General features: G+C 35.6%; 1 protein-coding gene across 1 annotated transcript in view; it reads left to right on the forward strand.

Annotated features, from left to right (window-relative positions):
- Positions 1-21,170, forward strand: part of LOC143151497 (unconventional myosin-XVIIIa) — a 209,444-nt gene that overhangs the window by 71,328 nt on the left and 116,946 nt on the right. The window contains exons 5-10 of the mRNA XM_076320673.1: positions 3,587-3,787; positions 4,027-4,203; positions 4,360-4,560; positions 4,784-4,936; positions 18,919-19,502; positions 19,572-19,754. Coding sequence (XP_076176788.1) covers positions 3,587-3,787; positions 4,027-4,203; positions 4,360-4,560; positions 4,784-4,936; positions 18,919-19,502; positions 19,572-19,754 — 1,499 coding nt within the window. The remainder of the gene's footprint in view (positions 1-3,586; positions 3,788-4,026; positions 4,204-4,359; positions 4,561-4,783; positions 4,937-18,918; positions 19,503-19,571; positions 19,755-21,170) is intronic.

Raw genomic sequence — 21,170 nt, forward strand, 5'->3', positions numbered from 1 at the left:
TCCCTCGAGGAGTGCAAATTCGTAATGAGAACTAACGCAAGAAGCTACACACTTCAATCCATACGTTCAGGCCAAACACTCTAGCCATACACTGCACTAAACTTTACGGGTCAGTGCAAACGTCACCTCGGTTTGCCCTGCTCCCGCAAATTAAGGGTGGGAGGCAACGAGTGATTGACCAATTACGGCGGGTCCTAGTCCCGCCGAATCGAAGACGTGCCCATCGCTATGGGGCTTGGGTGGGGGATGTCGCGACGCGGACAGGGTGTCCATACCCTTGCCAACCTGGGCTGGAATTTCCCAGCATCTGGAAGTTCCGCGACACGGCCGTAGGGCCTCGCGTACCAAGCCGTGTAGGGAGTCCCTGTCCATTTGCTTGCAGTGTTTTATGACGGGAAATAGCCAATACTTACTCCGCGCTTCGGGTTAAACAACAAAAACTTGACCTTCGGCGACAGGCCCTTGCCGTAGCCGTACAGATTATTTCTCTAACAAACCCGAAGCACGGACACGCCATAAAACGCAGCTGCAAGCCTCTACACCCTTGTTCTGAGTGTCATGCGTTATGCAAGGAGTGTCATACGTGCGTTATTATGGGAACGGGAAGAGTGTCATGCGTTGTTATGGGAACGTATGCAAAAGGAATTTCGGTCATCAGTGATCTGACGTATGGAATGTCATGCGTTGTTATGGGAACGTGTGCAAAAGGAATTTCGGTTATCAGTGGTTTGTTAGGGTTACAATAGCGCCGTCTTTTGCGTGGCGCACAGTTTTCTGGCTGCGACCTCGAATCGTATACGTAGCCCAAAGTACTTTACCAACCAGCAGCTGTCACACCCACTTGGATGTTAATGTTCTCTTTAATCTTGCGCGCTATCGAAACTGTTAACTCGGTCTTGTGTGATGCCAGGGTGAGCTCGTTTCTTCGGAGTCACCGAGCTGCCTTTTTGATGGTGCCCTCTGCTTTGGTTTTGAGGTCAGCAACGTTGCCCGTGGAGCGCTAATAATTAAATAATGAAGATTAGGGAAGGAAAACAAGAGAAAGGAAGGGATAGCGTTTCATCCCGGGCTTGCTAGTGAATTCGTCAGTAAGGCATCCTAGCAGGCCCTGTCTTATACGCCGGGACATTGGGAAATCGGTAAGGGACCGTATATACTATATACCGATCGGAGCAGGTATGAGAATTTGCGGGTAACAGTCAACGGTCAGTTTTCCGTCTGGTGGCAAGCGTAGGTAGTGCCGCCACATGCCCATACTGAGGACATAGGCCACGTCGTCGGTATAGGCAATAGGTGTCACGCTGTCCGGCAACTCAATAACTAGGAGCCCGTCGTAGGCCAGGTTCTACAGCGTGAGACCGATCACCGAACCCTGCGGAACTCCAGCATAGGTAGGTATCGGGATGTACCCGACCTCCGCCTGGGCGATTATGGTTCGATCGTTAAGATAACTATCAATAATCGCAGTCAGACGTAGAGGGAACTACTTAGCCCTCGTTTCTTCCTTCATCAGATGCCTCCTGATGGCTTACACCGTTGATTTTCTTCTCCTGAACCCGTACTGGCTGTCGCTGAGATCATGCCTCCCCAAGACTTCCGCTATTCGCCCACGTGTTCGAATAGCTTCACCCAGTTACTCAAGACGCGAAGCGATCTGTATCTTATACTTTGCTCCAGATTATCCGTTTGTGGTACTAATACCAATTGCCCGGTCTTCCATCCGTTGGGAAAGTACCCGCTCCTGTAACACGTATTCAGCATGTCGAGGACAAAGTCTCCATGCTGTTCGATCGTGCTGCTGATAGTCTGCACCGGGGTGTCGTCGGGACCGAGTGCCTTTTTTGGCTTTAGCTGCTTGAGAGCTCGGCCAAGTTTCTCCGCATTGATTTCGGGTTATCTGTTGCTGAGCATTTTGAGTGCGTAATAGCGCTGGTCACCTGCGCATTCCTCTGTTGGAACAGCTCGTTCATAGTTGTCAGTAGAGTGCTCTTATCCATGATGGTAGGGGATTTCCTAGGGCCTCTGAGCGGTTTTATAACGATCCGGTGGGCTTGCCCCACATGTCGCTTTCGACCTGGACTAGGCCTCGTCTTTGGCCCTAGCAATGGTTACCTTAAGAGCTTTGCCTGCAGCTTTGTGTTGCCTCCTCAGCTCTTCCACGGTAGCGTCGGGGAGGGTCTTTTGGTGTGCCCTCATGAGCTTCCTCCGCACTGTGTGTGCTTCGTCTGTCATCCTGGCTATTTCTGCGTTTCATCACGGGGCAGCCCTCCTATTGTTCTAGGGTCCGCCAACTGCGGAAACCTTGGCCATGGCCACCAGATTTCGGTGAAAGGCTACGAAGGAGTCGATGGTCGCCTTGCAGTTTTTCTCCGCTTCGTTTGAACAGGAGTCCAAAATGCCGAAGAGTGATTCTCCGGCTTCTCTGGCTCACGCTTATAGGAGTTCCTTGAACAGGTGGATGCTCAGGGCCTCGTTCTCTGTGTGGCGGTTTCTCTCCCTGCTGCTGTGTGTCTCAGAGTACGTCACGAATCTGTGCAGTAAATATCTGTGGTCCAAACCCGTTAGATCATTCAGGACCCTGCTTTCCGTCATTGTCCTGTGTAGCGTGGGCTGGCAAAGCAAGATATCGATCTTGGATCAGTCGCCCTCTCGAACATGAAGGTGCCTTCGCTGTTGATTACAGCAAAGCCGGCTTCCTTGCGCTACTCCATGATGGAAGTGCCCCTTGTATCTTGGACGGATGACCTCCAGACAGAGGACTTGGCGTTGAGGTCTCTGATAAGTATTGACCTCTTCAAAGAGCCACGGATGACGTGCTACACTTCGCGGAACTTACCCTCGAACTGGCATAGCGCTATCTTTGGTGAGGATTCGGCGATTTTCACCGCGAAGTAACTACGGCCAGCCACTATCCTTTAGTCTGGTGCCATCCCTGAAATTTCCGTGATCGACCATCACAGAAAAGGCCCCAGGTTCTCGTCAACGAACCATTCGGAGGAGCAATAGAGCCGTTCACTGATGGCAACAACGTTTGACCTTTCTGTGTCGACCGTGCGGTTAAGCAGGTTGTGTGGCATGTGACACAGGTGCCGTTTGATCCGAACGATTGAGATCATTTTGCGTCCGCGCGCCCGACCGCTGCCCCGATCCGTTCTTTATGCACGTGGCACCTAATTGATACATCCACGTGCACGAGCTTTCCTTCCATAGCCCTCCTCGCGAATAAAGAGCATCGCGCAAGTGCGGTGTACTTCGAATAATAGTGTCCTGTCCGCATTTCCTATCGATTTCGGTCACACCTTTGTTATTCGGGCATTTGTTGGCCACGTACACGAAATCATGGCAGATGTAGCACCTGGTGAGTGCAGGGATCGCTTTCACCCTGCTCTGTATCTACCCAATCCTTATCTTCTCTTTGTTCGCAGAGTTCCTTGAAAATGGAACGCTCAAAGGCTGCTCGCTAACTCTAGTAGCCTTTTGAGGGCTATACCTCTTCGCAGCCTTACTTGTTTTAGAAGAAATAACATGTAGCACTTCGTATTATAGAGTTTCTCACGTAATAAAGTCACATCCGTTTTGTTATTAGGCGCGATCGGAGGAACATCTGGAGGAAGAACTAGCACGTGCAACTTGTCCATCAGTTTGGTTATTGCATCGAGGTGGTTTTACTCTTGCAACAAAGAAACATAGGATATATACGTCAGTACATCCGGACATAGGAAAGTTGAAAATTCGTTTGATCACTTCTGGCAAGGAACTTCTTGTCGACGACGAAGATTTTGAAGAGGTATTTGTAAATATTAATAAAGTTTTATTACAAACTTATTACTAGTGTAAAGAACTATATTGTCTAAAGGCAAATCAATTTAATATGTATGTATATGACATATTAATTTGTTGGTAATTTGTATAAGTAATTGCAAACTAAGTTGAAGAAGCACAAATGAAATTGGTGTAATAATTTTGTAGTAAATGTACTCGTGTAAGCAATTAAATAATTAGATTAATCGTTTATTTTTTTTACAGGCTAATCCCCCACAGTTTGATAAGGCCGAAGAGCTGTCACGTTTATGGTTTGTGAACGAATCTTCTGTTCTTCACACACTGAGACAACGTTATGCTAGTAATTTAATACACTCTTATGCAGGAGATAGTATGATCATTATCAATCCAGTAGTACCATTGGCGATTTACTCAGAAAAGGCAAGTGATCTTTCTAATTTGGTTTACTCTTTTTGACATCATCTATCGAAACTATTTAATAATTAATGTTGTATAAATAGTTACATACTCAGGTATTTTTTTTTTTAATCATATACAGTATTTTACGATCGAATTATTCAGATTTGTTTTATTAAGGTGGCGCTTATGTTCAGAGGATGTAAGAGCGAAGATATGCCACCACATGTCTATGCAATGGCGCAAACAGCTTATAAAGGAATGTTGGCAACACGGAGAGATCATTCCTTAGTTTTCCTTGGCCGTAGCGGATCAGGCAAAACAACAAATTTTAAGCACGTTCTTCGTTACCTTGTAGTGGCTGCAGGTACAGTTAATAAGGTAAATAAAAATAAGGTAAAAATTAGTACTTAAATGCATTACTGATACTCTTTTTTGTCAAGAGTTTTTAGAAACACAATCATATTTAATCATAACAATTTTTTTACTCCAAATTTAGTACGTTACAATTTTTAGTTCTGATGTAACAATAAGTAATTGTTTAAGACGTTAAAACTTTTATCCTTATTGTACATAATTTATATTAATTACTGTACTTTTAAAGATCCTGACTATCGAGAAACTCAACGCCGTCTTCACAGTTCTAGAAGCTTTTGGAAATAGTAAAACACCTATGAACTCAGATGCAACGCGCTTTACACAACTTTTCAGTTTAGACTTCGATCAATCAGGACAAATAGCTTCTGCCTCTTTGCAGGTAATATAATACGATGGTGTTATTATTTATCTATGTTATTGAGCAATTAAGCTAGTTTATTTTAAAAGTTAATTATTCTAAAAATAATAAATTGTATTCGTCCATTAATTTAAGAAATTCCACGAGCATTAGGTAATGTAATGCACAGAGTGGAATTCATAAGGGAAGATTTCTAGGTGAAAGTCTGATTTCTTATTGGGATTCTACAATTTGACAGAGTATTAAAACAAACTAATGATTACTGTTTGGTGGGCATTTTATTAAATTAGCAGTGTGCACAATTTGCAAATAAAAGTGTACCGTAGTTAGTAAGGTAGCTGTCTATTATATCGCTACTCGTTTGGTAGCAGATTCGAGTCTCGTTGGTGCTTTTCCTGACGATATATGTTTTCTGTTCATACTTTTTTATTATGTAATTCTCCTATTATTTATATTTAAACTTTAAAATACTTAAATTCTTTTGCTTTATTCTTTTACATTATTTTATTTTTATTTGTAGAATTAATATTATAACGTATCGCGAGTAATTAAAATTGAAGAAATGGAAAACAAACGTAATTATAATGGAAATAAAAATATTTACAGGGTGAACCATGTAAACTGTTACAAACTGTTTTCTCGGAAATTATTTTTAATACTGACAAAATTTTGTTTAGTATCGTATTGTATATAGAGGGTACAACTGAAGATCACTCCCCAATTTTTAAAGGAAATGTCATAAATTTATGCAGTTTCTGAGAATATTTTTAATAGTAAGAAACGTCTACGTAGACAATTTTTTTATATTTCGAATTTTTCATACAAAATATGACAAAAAATTTATCGATAAGTCTCTCGAATAGAATATGTTGCCATAAGTTGATAATTTGCAACAAACGAAACAAAATGAACTGTCACGCAGTCTGATAAACTATGATTTCTGTCTATCACCAAAATATCTGAGTATTTTCTATAGTATTCTATTGTTATCGGTTAAATCGGTTAAATTCGATTTTCTCGAAAAGGAAGTCTCGAATGAAAAAATGGTATTTAGTAGGGATTCCCGTATCCGTATCCCCATTACCCGAATACCTTAATATACAAACGTTCTATCATCCGGCTATTCTGTTATCTGCATAACATTTCGTAGCGATGTTTGCATACATGATACAATGTATTTAGATGTACATAAATACTTTTCTGTATTCGACTGGTTAAATATATTCATATCAATTCAGTCTGTAACAGACAGAGAACGAAATCACAATAGCAAGTAAACAAAAACGTGTAGTTCTAACTATTGAAGAGAAATATAAAATAATCCAAGATCCTGAAAGTGGTGTAACAAAATTAGCAAAAGTACATGGTGTTGGAAAATCTACAATCACAGGTATTAAGAAACAGAAACGCAACATTGAAAATTATATACAGAATGTAGATTCTACAGATGCTAGTACCAGTAGAAAAAGCTTAACGAATCTAAAAAATAAAAGTGTAGATGATGTTGTCTTCCAATGGTTTTGTCAACAAAGAGACAAAGGCATATCGATATCTGGACCCATGTTACATGAAAAAGCTCTAGTTTAATGATAGATTAACTAGGAAAAATATATTAAAGGGAGGCCCATTATATGTATATAAAGCTAGTAATGGTTGGTTAGTAAAATTTAAAGTACGTCATGGTATTCGACAGCTGGATATTTGCAGAGAAAAACTTTCAGCAGATAGTACTACTGCAGAAACTTTTAGAACAGACTTTAATAAATTTTTAAACCATAAAGAATATACATTAGCAAATGTATGCAATGCTGAGGAAACAGGTTTAATTTGGAAGGTACTACCGCAGAAAATGTTAGTTTTCTTCGCAACTTCTTTGTGCGAATACTATCAGATGCCATCAACTTTCAGTTCTGATAATTGGAAAAAGTAAACATTCATACTGCTTTAAACATGTCAATATGAATGTAATGTCAGTTGTTTATAAAAATCAGACAAATGCTTGGATGGACAGTAACATTTTTGTTGAATGGTTTAAAAATATTTTTATACTAAAGGTTAAAGAACTCTTTTGCTGGTAGACAATGCTAGATTGCATTCTATATGTGACATTCATAATCAAAAGGACGAATTTATGAAAGTTATATTTTGATCACCTATAAAATATGTGTTTAAAAAACTTCTGTTTACGTTTCAAAGAATGTGATAGTTGTGACAATCCCAACAGTCTACTGTCAGCGGTGAACTGGTCTAGTCGCCACTGCAGTAGCACGAACTATCGAGCTTGGCACTTGAGAGCTTCAACCTCGTAACGTATTTAACCTCTTGTCGTATCATTTAGCTTGACAAAATCGGGCCCAACTGATAGGTAACGATCGTGCTAAATGGGCCAGAGTGAAACGTGAGAACAGTGTAATACGAGCCGAAATGTAGAAGTGCCTGAAAGTAAATAATTTCCTTATTATATTCCAGGATGCATTTGGGCTTCATTGTTTTCTTGCCTGATTTTAATGAAAGTTTGTGTGCATGTAAAGCATATTGGGTTACATATGACCTTCTTTTTGTTAACGAAAAATGCTTTTGTCCAAGAAAACGAAAATCATTACAAATTTTCTAATTGTCTGAAATTGGTTGAAATCAACCTTTACCAAAATTTTTATTACGAATCAGACTCGTTAAAGTACGGTAAGGGGTTAAATCCTGCATTTAAGTTCTGCTAGTAATATTTCTTGTCAAAGCGCTATTCAAACGTGTAAAATATATATATGACATATAAAATTTATATTTCAAAATTGGGGGAGGGGATATTCCCTCCTGCTCTTCTAGGTGCCTATTAACAATATTCTATACATTATATAAAATGGTGTATCGACCCTTACAATACTAAATCAAAATTTGTCATTATCTCCAATTCTTCCTAAGAAAATAGCTTGTAATAGTTTATGTTTTATTCTATATATATATATATGTATGTATTGTATATGCATATGCATGCTCTGGCGGGAGATATAACTTCGTAGGTGGAGACGTTTTTTTTTTAAATAATATCATATATTTCTTTTTGCATCATAATTATAGAACATTTGAAAACAAATTCGATGATACAAGATAATGTATCATTTCGATAGTCTAATCTAAAGTCAATTTGATTACTATTAAAAATCAAGGAAGAATAACAAATTTATATTGAACTGTATCTATTTATAAAATTTGTAATAAATATTCAAAATTTTGATCATTAACTTGTTGACAAATTTGAATACAGCATTTGAAATTATTTACATATACTACAATTATTTTGTAACATTGCACCTGAAATATTTGTCATCGTCTCCGTAATTTACACTGTTATATCTTTAATAGTTGTAGAAATGTGTTAATACTCGTATTGTTTACATGTCTCCATAAGAAGTAATCAAGATATGTAAAGTCAGGTGAAAATAAATTCAAGCACAGAGTTCAATTTTGTTAATAAGCTAATGATCAACATTTTGAACATTTATTATAAATCAGTATCAATTCATTATTCGTTCGTGATTTCCATTATTAATCGAATTAACTCTGAATTATACTATTGAAATGCTAGACTGTCTTAAACTATAAAATTTATTTTCGAATACTCTATAATTATGCTGCAAAAGAAATACATATATGATTCTGTTAAAAACAGAAATTATACGTCAAATGTCCTTAACACCTCCACTGATGAAGTTATACTTTCCACCAGGGGATGTCCCCCTTTCAATCAAACATTTCATGTATAATACTTTTTTTTCTATTTCCCAAAATTTCTGAGATATTCTCATTGGTTACCTATGTATTTATTGTAATCGATACATTGGTTGATGTGATATTCATCATAAAAACATTGAAAGCATAATTTAAACGCCAAATTTTAAATATTATGAATACTCAATAAAAATTGTTCTTATAATATATCAAGACAAACATATTTGAAGGAGGTATTTTTTTTAGTTTTGAACACTAAAAATTATGGAATTTTCAAGAAACTTTTTAAAGGAAAAAAGTAATGGTATATAAATATAAAACTTCACAGCATATTTATATATGATTCAAGTAAGAATATTTTGTGTTCATATACATAGGGTAATCTGTAATGCATGGTACTGTACAAATGAGGTCAGGAAGAAAAAAAAAATGAATCCAATAGTCAATCGTTAATTAATGATTACCTGTTCAGATTCCACTGCAGTTGTTTAAAGTATTCGATGGTAAACAAGCCCAAGTGTGAAATCTATGTCAGTCATTAGTTAGATGTACTTGTATTCAATTGACCTTCAAATACATTTTTTTTTCAAAAAGATACTTTTAACACAATTTTGATATACTTGATTTTTGTTTTGTTTTGATCTTGTCACGTTGACATAATTCCATTGAATATAGTTATCAGAAATAAACTTTTTTTATCACTCAGATTTTTAAAATAAAGAAAATATCGAGAATTTGTGAAATAACAATATTTTCAAATAAAATTTCATTTTTACCCATAAATTTTGACCTTTCTTTACAATATAACAAAATATGATCGTAAACAATATGTTTGAAATTTTAGTAATAAAAAATCTTTTGGCAAATGTGTATGTCAAAATTTTAAATCAATCTAAATAGTAGATCACAAGATATTTTACATGATGAGGAAATATACTTTAGAGAAAAACGCATTTAGAATTTTCAACTAGTAGTGACCTCGTAAGATTTGTTAGTTGTGGTTTTGTCATTACATAATGATAACTATACTCTGCTTTCCTTATTTTTTGGAACTTGTGTGTTCCTTCGTTTGTGTACTACATTGACAAATATAATTTTGTTTATAGATGTAAATATACAATATTTGTAGGGCGTTATTTTCAAAATCATGATACGCGTAATTTCTACTTCGCATCACTTCTATAAAATGTCTAGTACAAACCGTTTTAGGAACACATTCTGCTAATTCTACAAAAATGCAAGAAGAAAAGAACGGTTCTTTTTAGACAACAAATCAGAATGTCCTTTTAATTCGGGTGGGAATGCTGCTTGAATTACATTTATGAAGTTGACTTCTCTTTTATCTTTTTAATTTTTGAGTTACTCTTAATATATCAATATGTTTATGATGTCAATAATGAAGTAGTATTAAAAACCAAAAGTAAGAGAATGGAGTTGTGTTTATATTTTAACAAATATGCGGCCAGCAAAAGTTTAACATTAAATAGCTTGTAAACTATTAACTACATCTTAAAATTGATAAGGATCTCATTAAAATTGAGCATACATCTACGTTCATAGTGAAAATTGGCAGGAAAATGAATTAAATCAGGCATATTTTACAGTGAAAACACAGTATATATTTATTAATACAGTTTAATTGAACATTAACAAAAGAAAAACGAAATAATATTAAGTAGTTGTTTATATGTAATTGAAAATACAAAATTATTGGACTTTTATCTACACAAACTTGAGTATACATATGTATGTACATTTAGACTATATTACATTAATAAATCAAACCTAATATTTTGTGGATGATTTTGGCATCAATGATAGCCTTTAGCTGTCATAACATAGATTTGATTACCTTACTGGTAAAAGAAGACGATATTTTATTCCATTTTTCACGTAATTGCAATTTTAAATCTTTTAAATTTCTAAATTATGATTTGATAATTTTGATTTCAATTCTATCTAAACATGATTGATCGGATTAAGATCTGGTGACTGGGGTGGAGTTTTTTAAACCTTCGATATGTTATATAATAACCATTCTTGCACTACATAAGATGCATGTTTGGGATCGTTGTCCCAAAATAAACAAAAATTGTATACAGATGGCTGGAAATAGTATACAGGTGTCATGTTCAACTTTTCTGCCACTGATTGAAAATTTTTTTTCAAATATTTAAGTATTTCATTTTGTCCATCGTATCGTCAATGAATTTTATATTCCTGGTACCATTTTTAACTATACAGTTCCACATCACCAAGCCTTCTCCGTGTTTAACTGTCGGACAGGTCTCGCTTTCTTCCATCGCGTCAGTGTAATATTTTTCCAAACATTTTCGTCATAATTAACAAAAGTTTTAGCGAATTGTAAACGCTTTCTTCTATTTCGTTTTGAGATGTTAGGTTCCTTTCTAGCTACTCTCCCAGTGTACTTTTGTGTAAAATTCTTCGAACTGTTTCCACCCATATACAATTTTTTTTTATTCGAGTTGAAACCTCTGATAAATTTTCCATATTTATTCCTGGATTTATTTTGACTTGCTTACAGATAAATCATTCGTCGATGTACGATAGTAATTTCTTTCTACCATGTCCAGGTTTATTAGAGATTTTGCTTCCGTATCGATAATTATTTATAATTTATTGTACAATTGTATAATGTGTTCTGCCAACAATTTTACCCATTTCATGAAAAGATTTCCCTTTGGAATACAATTTTCCAATCAGTTTTTGTATTGCAATATATGTTTCTTTCCTTTTGCTAGCTATTTTCGATATTAATATTGAAACAATAGCTAACAGTTATTTATCTTTAACTCCTTAACAACCGCATATCGAAAAATGTTTAGTGGGACTTCACATCAATAATATCAACATTAAACTTATATAGACCCATGAAATTTAAAAAATTCAATATGTGTATGCTCAATCTTGGGTCGATAAAACTCCAGTAATTTTACATTTTTACTTAAATTTAAATAAATTCTTAATGTTATTTTGTTTTTCTTTCGTTAATTGTCGATTAAACGGTACTAATACATATGTACTGTGTTTTCACTCTCAAGTATGCATGATTTAATTGATTTTCCCGCCAATTTTCACCATCAGCATAGGTGTACGCTCAATTTTGCGAGTAACTGTACTTATATTGGGGATTTCCGAGATTCTGAGTTTCGGTCGGGTCGGAAAAAATCGGAAAAGACTGGGAAAACACTCGAAAGTGTGAAACTCATTGGGATTTCGATACTTTCCAACTGTATATAAATATATCAGAATCCCAAACGTATGCAGATTCGAGAGTGTTTCGTATCGTGTTTATAATATACCCGTATTTATGCGGAAGTTTAAATTAAAATAAGATAATTTCCACGCGAAGAAGGTAAAACTATTTAAAGTTATTTATAATAAATTTGCTTCTCCAATTGTTTTTATTTTATGAGTTACAAATAAGATTTTTACTTCTCTCTAAGTGCCCATTTACATGTGTATGTATACCTTTAATCTTTGTGCTGTATAATTTGTTTTCATTTCATACAAAGTGCAATACATAAATTGTATCTTTACTTTATGGAAATTTGAAAATATAAGTAGTAAAATAATTTATTTTCCATTTAAATTCCACTAATACGGATCCGATACTTTACACTGATATATGGATTACTCACATGGAAGTGATTATTTTATATTATAGTCGATAAAATAATAAATAATATGGAAATGTAAGATTTTAATAGCCATTAACATTGTTAGAAGGATCAGTTGATCTGATAAAGATATGATACAATAATGATCGCGTCGCTGGAAACGGAATTGCATACTGATGCTAGTATAATAAGGTTAGGAGCAATTTTGTTCCAGAAATATATCAACGAGAAGCGGGTAATTGTCCATTATAGTAGGAAAATCACACCCGAGGAGCAAAAATATCATTTTTACGACCTGAAAACACTAGTGCTGTTTATGGTATTAACCCATTTGCATCCAAGCGCGGAATAATCCGCGAGTTGTGATTGTCGACTATCACCGAGCGCGGAATAGTCCGCGAGCCTACGACTCCCATTTTACCAGTTGCAACAGACTACGTTTAACCACTTCTGAGAACTTTTTGGTTCCATTAGTTTGATGTACATCAGTGTATTCTAAATAAGTTTTACTCTTTTGTGAAAATCTTTCAAGCTGCCACTATGAGTGTTGCGGCACGCAAAAAAGCCTATAAAAAAATATTTTGCTATATAATATTGTGTATTAATCGTTTTAAACGGTATATTGTTAATAAACTCCATAAATAATTTTGATGCTCGTTACTGCACATACGATGAACCGCTCGCGGTGATACGGGTCAGTCGTCGGTTGAATGTCGTTGATGTTTGAACGCGGCAGCCTAAACAGACCGATGATGCAAATGGGTTAAAGTCTTTTAGGGTGACACTGTTAGGAATTAGATTTACGATCGTAACAGACTGTAGTGCGGTTCAAGCAACTACTAACAGGAAACACATGCAGGACTACCAGTTTGATATTGTTCACAGTTCAAGTACGGAAATAGTTCGTGTCGATTTCCTGGGTAGGAATCCTGTAAATTGTTGCGTTGTTGACATTACGGAATTGGAATGGGTCAAGGTCGTACAGCTGCAGGACTCTAATCTGGAAGTAATCTGGCAAATTTTTGAGTTGGGTGACGTGCAGTCGAACACGAGGCAATACTTTGATAAATACACTCTCAAGTCAAGTGTTATCGGGGACAGATGGGTCGTGTTGAAAATGTCCCGATTCAGCGTGGTGAGATGATTAGGGTTATTTCGGTTTAGATAAAATCCTGGACAAGATCCGAGAAAACCACTAGTTCCGTGATATGAGGAAATTCGTATTAAAGTATGTCAAATCATACCTTAGATACTCGTATTACAAAGCCCTGGGCGATAGAAGGCCTGGTTTGTTGAATCCCATGGAGAAAGTAGCAATATCATTTCATACGATACATCTGGATCGTCCATTTGTTAGGAGTCGTAAGAAAAATACGCATACTTACTTCAAATTAATATATGGAAAAAAAAAAGAAAAGTTGTTTGACATTTTCTGGTAATCATTTTGTCTGATTACTTACAATTATAATAACACTTTCAACATTGAAAAATAAATGTTAATTTGTAAAAGCATCGATAAATTTAGAACCGGCATTCGAAAGGTGCTACACGATATATGACCAATCGAAATCCATATTAAAATGTGATGCACTTGGTTCAATAAATATTGAAAACTTTTTTAACAAATTGCAATCTGATTCTGAATACATCTCTTGTATGTAGCGTTGATCGTTGCTTTTTTATTTTAAATTTCTTAACAAAATTTCTTAGTATTATGGACATTTTTGGGCTCACTACAATATTGTCACGTTATGGATAGTCCACTTGAGTGACAGGCATAACTTATAACGAATCATTCTTCCATTTTGCAGTTCTCTGTTCTTTGCCATGGCGAGTGCGACAGACTGTGAGTGAACAGGACGGCATATAACGCCGGTAAACCATAAAGGGTCGCTCGAGCTTCAGCTTCTTTAATTGTACTAGGTTGTTCAATAAGTTTTGTCGTTCGATAAAACTAGAACAGTACTACATTGAACAGTACTGTTCGGTAAGTTTTATCGAACGTCTACATTGAACAGTACTGTCCAATAAGTTTTATCGAAAGACTACTATACATTGAAGACCATTGTTCAACAACAAAACTTATTGAAGAACCTATTATGAACCTATTATACAGGAGAACAAATATCCTTTTTTTTTTTTTTAAGGAAAGGCTATTTAAATAAGAAAAAAATTTCATTAAATTGTACTATTACAATTACTATTGTAATTGCGTGTATTATTATAGTAAAATTATTGTTAAATTATCATGGGCTGGAAAAGAACCTCATTAACGATAAAAAGGAAGATTGACATTCTTAACAAGTTGAACACGAAGGGAGGCACTATCTCCAATTTAATAGAACAGTATCAAATCTGTATAAAAACAGTTCGACACAATCAATATAAGGAAAGTAAATTAAGAAGCTATAAAGCTTAAAGGAATCTGTAAATTAAAATTAAAAAAAAAAAAAAAGAAGGACGTGCAGTTTTTAGGATTTTGAAAATTGTCTTCAGACATGGTGTTTAGAACAGGGGACAATGAGAAATTCACTTACCAATTTATTATTACAGGAAAAAGCATTAAAAATTGGAAATGATCTTCATTCAATGCTAGTAAGGGCTGGTTAACGAAATTCAAAGATCGTTACAATATAAGATTAGTTATCAAAGCCGTCAAAGACTCGAACGAACTTTATGGTTTGACTACTTACAAGTATATAAAAGACTACTTACAACGAAACACGAATGACAACCTATAACGAGACAGTACTGTATTAAGTCTTTAAAGAGAGAAATGAAAATTAATCAGCTCAATTCGTCCAACAATATTCTTCAAGAAACTGCTCCGAAAGTTTTGATCTGTTCTTTTGAGCATTGCAAGTTGCAAGGAACACACTGTTTATTTAAAATCAAGAAAGAGAAGTGTATCTGCTTTCCTTCTTTAAATTTCTATTTAAAATTTTTATTCTTTCTTAATATCGTATTTATTAGTGCTTGTATTGTTTATCTGCTGAGAAATATTTCACTTAATGAACTTACTGATATGATAGAGAGGTTGATGTCTGAGTTAAAATAGTGGTATGTAAAATGAAAAATACAAAAATTCGATTTTTCTTATCGTGTTATTAAACTACTCGAATTTTGTGACACCGATGTATATCCTACATTACATATTCTTCAAAAATTCTAATTATACTATCTTTGAGTGTTGTATGTATAGAGAAATCGTTTTTAATATTAAGAAGACTGAAAATATGGCTTAGATCAATTATGGCAAAAGATAAACTAATCGGTTTTGCCTTATTGAATGTATTGCGTTCAATCATAAGTAACTGCAGTTTTTTTCGTATCAATATTATTTCTCTTTTAAAAGAGAAGAAAATCCGTTATTAAATATAATTTTTTCCCATTTGTTTGGTATTTTGACAAGCTGATTAAAAATAAATAAGCTTCTTTTAGTGAAAAAAATGTTTGAATAAACTCCTCTCTCTCTCTCTCATCGTTGTTATTGAATTTTTGTCTTTGTAAAGAATTATATAGAAATTGAAATAAATAATAACATTGTTCAATAATAGAAATGTCTATGTATTTTTCATGTAATTAGTCAATTCTGGTCCTTATTATAAAAATGAAAGTTAAATTAAAATATTGGCTTTAGTTTTTCCAATACGTCATTGTAAGTTGCGATAGATGCACTTAGATGTTTAATTTCATGTAAGAAAATATTACATGAAAATCTAAGAAAATTATGTCTTTATACCGTAATTTAAAATTAAGTATTTATACCATACATTTACGCAATTACTTGTCAACCTTTGAATTTATATGGCTGTATGTTGATAATGATGTGTAAGTACTTTCGGGATCCCAATGAGTCAAATATTATACTTTCGAGATCCTGAGTTTTGTTGAGCCTACCCAAAGCTCGAGAGTTTTGTGATTTTGGAAACGCCCACACGAATGAAAATTAGACTCCTTGGTCAGATGTATGTATGGTTTTCAGAGGTACTATGAGGTACCAATGAGTCGATATCTACTGATATTTGTGAACGCCCCATTTGTGTGTTTATGTTGAAAACACTATGCACCGATCAATAGGTAGTTGTAATTTTGTTTAGTCCTAGGTGTTACTAAGATGGTATTAAAAATTCTGATGAATTAGTCACGCATTTACGAGGGCGATCCGATAATTACTTAGCTTCACCACCCGATGGTCACCACGATCGCAAGAAAAATTTACTACCTTGCAGTAAGCTACTGTCTACCCTACAAGGTTACTACCTTGTAGTAAGCTTCTTGTAGACAGCTACTGTCAAAATTTCAGCCGAATCGGACTCGTAGTTTTGTTTTGACCGCGTGTGGAAGCGGGTGTGTCCGCGTATTTTAGAAAAATGGGAAAAGAGCAATATCGGTCGGTGATTCGATTCTAGTTTTTGGAAGGGAAATCGCGCAGCGAAATCAACGAGCGCTTGGATGCTGTGTACGGTGACTCTTCTCCTTCGATGGCGACCGTCAAAAATTGGTTTAACGAGTTTTAACGTGGTCGCACGTCGGTTTTTGATGAGCCACGTCCAGGTGCCCCGAAAACGGCTACCACGGAGGATAACGTGAAAAAAATTCACGATCTGGTATTGGCAGACCGCCGATCGAAGGTGCGCGAGATAGCTGAGACAGTAGGCATCTGAAAAGACCGCGTGGGTCATATCCTGCATGAAATATTGGGCATGAGAAAGCTGTCGGCGCGATGGGTGCCGCGTTTGCTTACTCCGGACAACATGCACAACCGTGAGACCACTTCGGAGCAGTGTTTGATGCTGTTTAGGCGCAATCCAAAGGAGTTTCTGCGTCGTTTCGTGACCGTCGATGAAACATGGATCCACTGGTACACACCAGAGACCAAGGAACAGTCGAAACAGTGGACTTCACCCGGCGAACGTGCTCCGAAGAAGGCGAAGTCTGTCCTATCGGCCGGAAAGCTGAGCGCCACCGTTTTTTGGGATTCAAAAGGTGTGATCTACATCGACTACCTGGACAAGGGCAAAAAGGTCACAGGGTTCTACTATGCCGGTTTATTGGGCCGATTCGACGCCGAATTGCAGGAAAAACGGCCCCACTTGGCGAAGAAAAAAGTGCTCTTCCACCATGACAACGCACCGGCTCACACCTCCGCCGTCGCCTAGGCCAAATTGGTCGAATTAGGCTACGAACTGCTGTTCCATCCACCGTATTCTCCAGATTTGACCCCGTGCGACTTCTTTTTGTTTCCAAACTTGAAAAAGTCACTCGCCGGGCAGAAATTTGAGTCGAATGAGGAGGTTATCGCCGCCACGGAGGCCTACTTTGCAGACCTCCAGAAAACGTATTTTTCAGACGGGTTAAAGAAGTTGGAGCATCACTGGGTCAAGTGTATCGAGCTGAAAGAGACTATATAGAGAAATAAATCGCTACTTTTCAAAAATTTTCTTTTTTCTCTTTGTAGGCTAAGTACATATCGGAGCGCCCTCGTATTTCAGAACTAAACATTTGCCCTCCACACGATATACACAGGAAGGACGATTACAAAAAATGAACAAAAATGGATAAGCTGTAGTTCTTTTCTAAGCGAACGTACAAAAAAATTCATACACGAAAAAGTTGAATGCCCCCCCCCCCCCCCCCCCCATGAAGGGCCATCTTTCAACTACATAATTTTCTTATTCCGGGCAATTGAATGTGCATTTATTTTTTTAAATTGAACTGTACATTTTTATTTTTATATAAATCGACTCTTCTCACCATTCTACATATAATAGTGTTAAATGTTACCATTGAAAATAATTATAATGTCATGAGATATTTCATATTTTGTGTTTGGATTCAACAGTTTAGTCTTTATGTTAAAATTGCATTCATCGCATTGGATATGCGATGTGTACAAATATTTTATTCAATTCATGATAGATTTGCGTCTTAAGTGTACTTGCTTTCCAGATTTTATTTATTAACTGTGTTAGAACGAGAAAGTTGATGTTTTCAGCGTGTTCGTAACGTATAATAGTAATAGGCAGAATTCTGTAACGATATATCGTATTGAATATCCTGATCGATTACAACTTACAACCATTACGAATATACATTTATAAATGAGAAAAAACCCTGTGAAAATATTTATATATAGAATGATAAGAAGAATCAATTTATGTAAAAAGAAATGCATAGTTTAGCATTTTCTACTTGTACCGTTACACCAATCAAATATATTATCAGAAGATGGTTCTGCATGAGTGGTGCAACCTTTTTCTCAACGAATTTCTTGTATATTCGTTTTGAAAAGAGCTTCAGTTTCTTTCAGTTCATATATTCATATATTTATATTCAAATTCGTATATTTAATATTAGAGTACAATATTGATACTTAATCGTAAAAGTGCATTTACTTAAATTACGTGTAAATATTTAGAATATTTTTTTATTGCTCGTAACAGTACATTGCAAATAGGACAACGATAATTGGTTGATAATCCTGTTTTTCATATTGTTTCATTGTATGAAATAAAAATATGTTAAATATATTTAGTAACTTTGAATCTAATGAGAAATGTGTGCTGTACAGTAACTTACATTCTTTTAAATCTTTTAAGACATTGATATCATTTTTGTTCTCTTATTCACAAGGTACTACTTTTGGAGAAGTCTAGAATAGGAAAAAGAACAAACGGTGATCCAACCTTCCACGCAATTTATCGTTTGCTAGCAGGCGCTGATGGTGCTTTGAGGAAAGAATTGCACCTTACTAATTTAGTCGCGGAAAATAATCCGTTCGTTACACCTCTCCGGAAGCATAAAGACAAACAACGAGCTATGGTTAAATTTAATCGGATCGTGGCCGCCTTTAGAATTCTCGGTATATCTGAAGCTGATGAGAAAGTTATTTGGCTCGTGCTCAGTAGTATATATCATCTGAGTTGCGCGGGTGCTGTTAAAGTTGGTACCAGTTCTCAGAGTCGATCGCAATTTGCGAGAGTGGAATGTGCGGAGAAAGCTGCCACGCTGTTAGGTACTACCGTTGAGGAACTGATTAGGATAGTCTTTTCCTCTAATGGGAGTGATGCTGGTACGCCAAATACTCCAAGACCTGTTCTTTGGACACCAAGTCCTACAGAGCCAAGTAAAGACATTACGGGTCTAGACGCTCTTGAAGGTCTTCTTATTGGACTTTATTCCGAAATATTCCATTGTCTTGCGGCTCTTATTAATAGGTATGCCCATTTTTATTTATAGAATAAACAAGTGTAATAATAGTAATATTGTCTTTTATGTATTCACAGATCCATATCATCTTCTGTCCACACAGTAGCAACTTTACTGCTTTGCGATTCACCGGGTTTTCAGAATCCCGCCACATGTGGAAGACAAACTGGAGCGTGTTTCGAAGACCTCTGTCATAATTATTTACACGAACGTTTGCAACTACTTTTTCATCACACAACATTGGTGGCGCCGAAAGACAGGTGCTCATTTTGATCATACGATATGAATTAATTGTAATACTATTGCATTTTCCGCTATCCATATATCATTTCATTATCGTTACACTATATTATTACTAATTTCATTAACTTTATAAACAATTTATTTACAGCTTTCGGAGCTGCATCTGTTTACAAGTATCCCTTTTTTATCGGAACTTAATAGTGAAATTGTCAAATTTAAATTTAGTTCAATTCTATTTCCGCTGGATCAATAATTCATTCAACGATGACTAATTATTTCCTTGAACAACATAGTAGGTAGAGATTGCAAACAGGTTATTCACAATATTCGTAATGTTGCCGCAGTCTCGACTGCGTTTTCAATGTTGTTACTTGAAAAACTAACTCTTTTAAAAGAAATCTAACACGAATACCTCTGTCTGAGAAAGGTGTATTACACGAACAAAACGAAAATCTTATATCTTTATGGCCTTAATTGACCTGCGAAGGTCTTATAGTCGCGTCTGAGAAAACCATATAAATATCCTGAGAAAAATGCCGATACTTTCAGCATAAAGGGGCAAAATTCCTTCTTATCTGTAGAATGTTCATTTGCAAGAGTTTTGTTATCTCAGATCTCGGTCGTGCTTCTTGATCCTTAAACGCTTCTTTCTTGACATCTGTTATAGCGAATTCCCCATCATAATAAAAGGCACCCCTTCTCCCTTTCAAGTTGCACCATCAGTTATCAAAGAAGTATATCTATCCTCTATTATTGTGTACTGTCGTGTACCACTCTTCTTCATATTGGCTTTTGGAGACATACTCTTTCAGAACTTTTAAGTCAGAAGACGAATGTAACATCCGTAGTATGAGAACATATTTACACCTAATCTGTTTAATAAGTAGGAAAGAAAATTATCGCAACAAATAAAGAATCTCACTTTCTCCTTCTGCGAAGAAGCATCCTCTTTTTGGACGAAGACCGTCAAGCTTGTTAATTTCAGTTCATAAAATCGTTTATAGGAACTACATAAAATTTTCCTTTATAAATAAAAATAAATTACATCTTAGCACTTGAAAGAAATGAAATGATGCAAAAGTAATTATCAGATGCATTTTCATTATCTTTTCTTATTGAAACAAAATATTAATTTTCATCCAAGGGTGTACGTAACAAGCACTCATAAAAATCATTAGTGACAAGAGTTGCGCTAACTTTTACCCAAAATAATAATAAATAAAGGTATCATATTCTCTCGTTCTTGTCAATGTTTTCATCTTGTTCAGTCTTGTAACGCTATAAAGGATTCATACGCGTTTTCTTAATTCTTAGCAATTTCATCAATTCTTCGAAGACGACAAATTGAAAACTTCTTCTGTTACTTGGTGATTCATCATCGCGATTAGATTTAGCTACTTCATAACATCATCCATTAAAACCAAACGTATAGC

The sequence above is a fragment of the Ptiloglossa arizonensis genome, chromosome 9 (assembly GCF_051014685.1).
Source record: "Ptiloglossa arizonensis isolate GNS036 chromosome 9, iyPtiAriz1_principal, whole genome shotgun sequence".
NCBI classification, from domain to species: domain Eukaryota; kingdom Metazoa; phylum Arthropoda; class Insecta; order Hymenoptera; family Colletidae; genus Ptiloglossa; species Ptiloglossa arizonensis.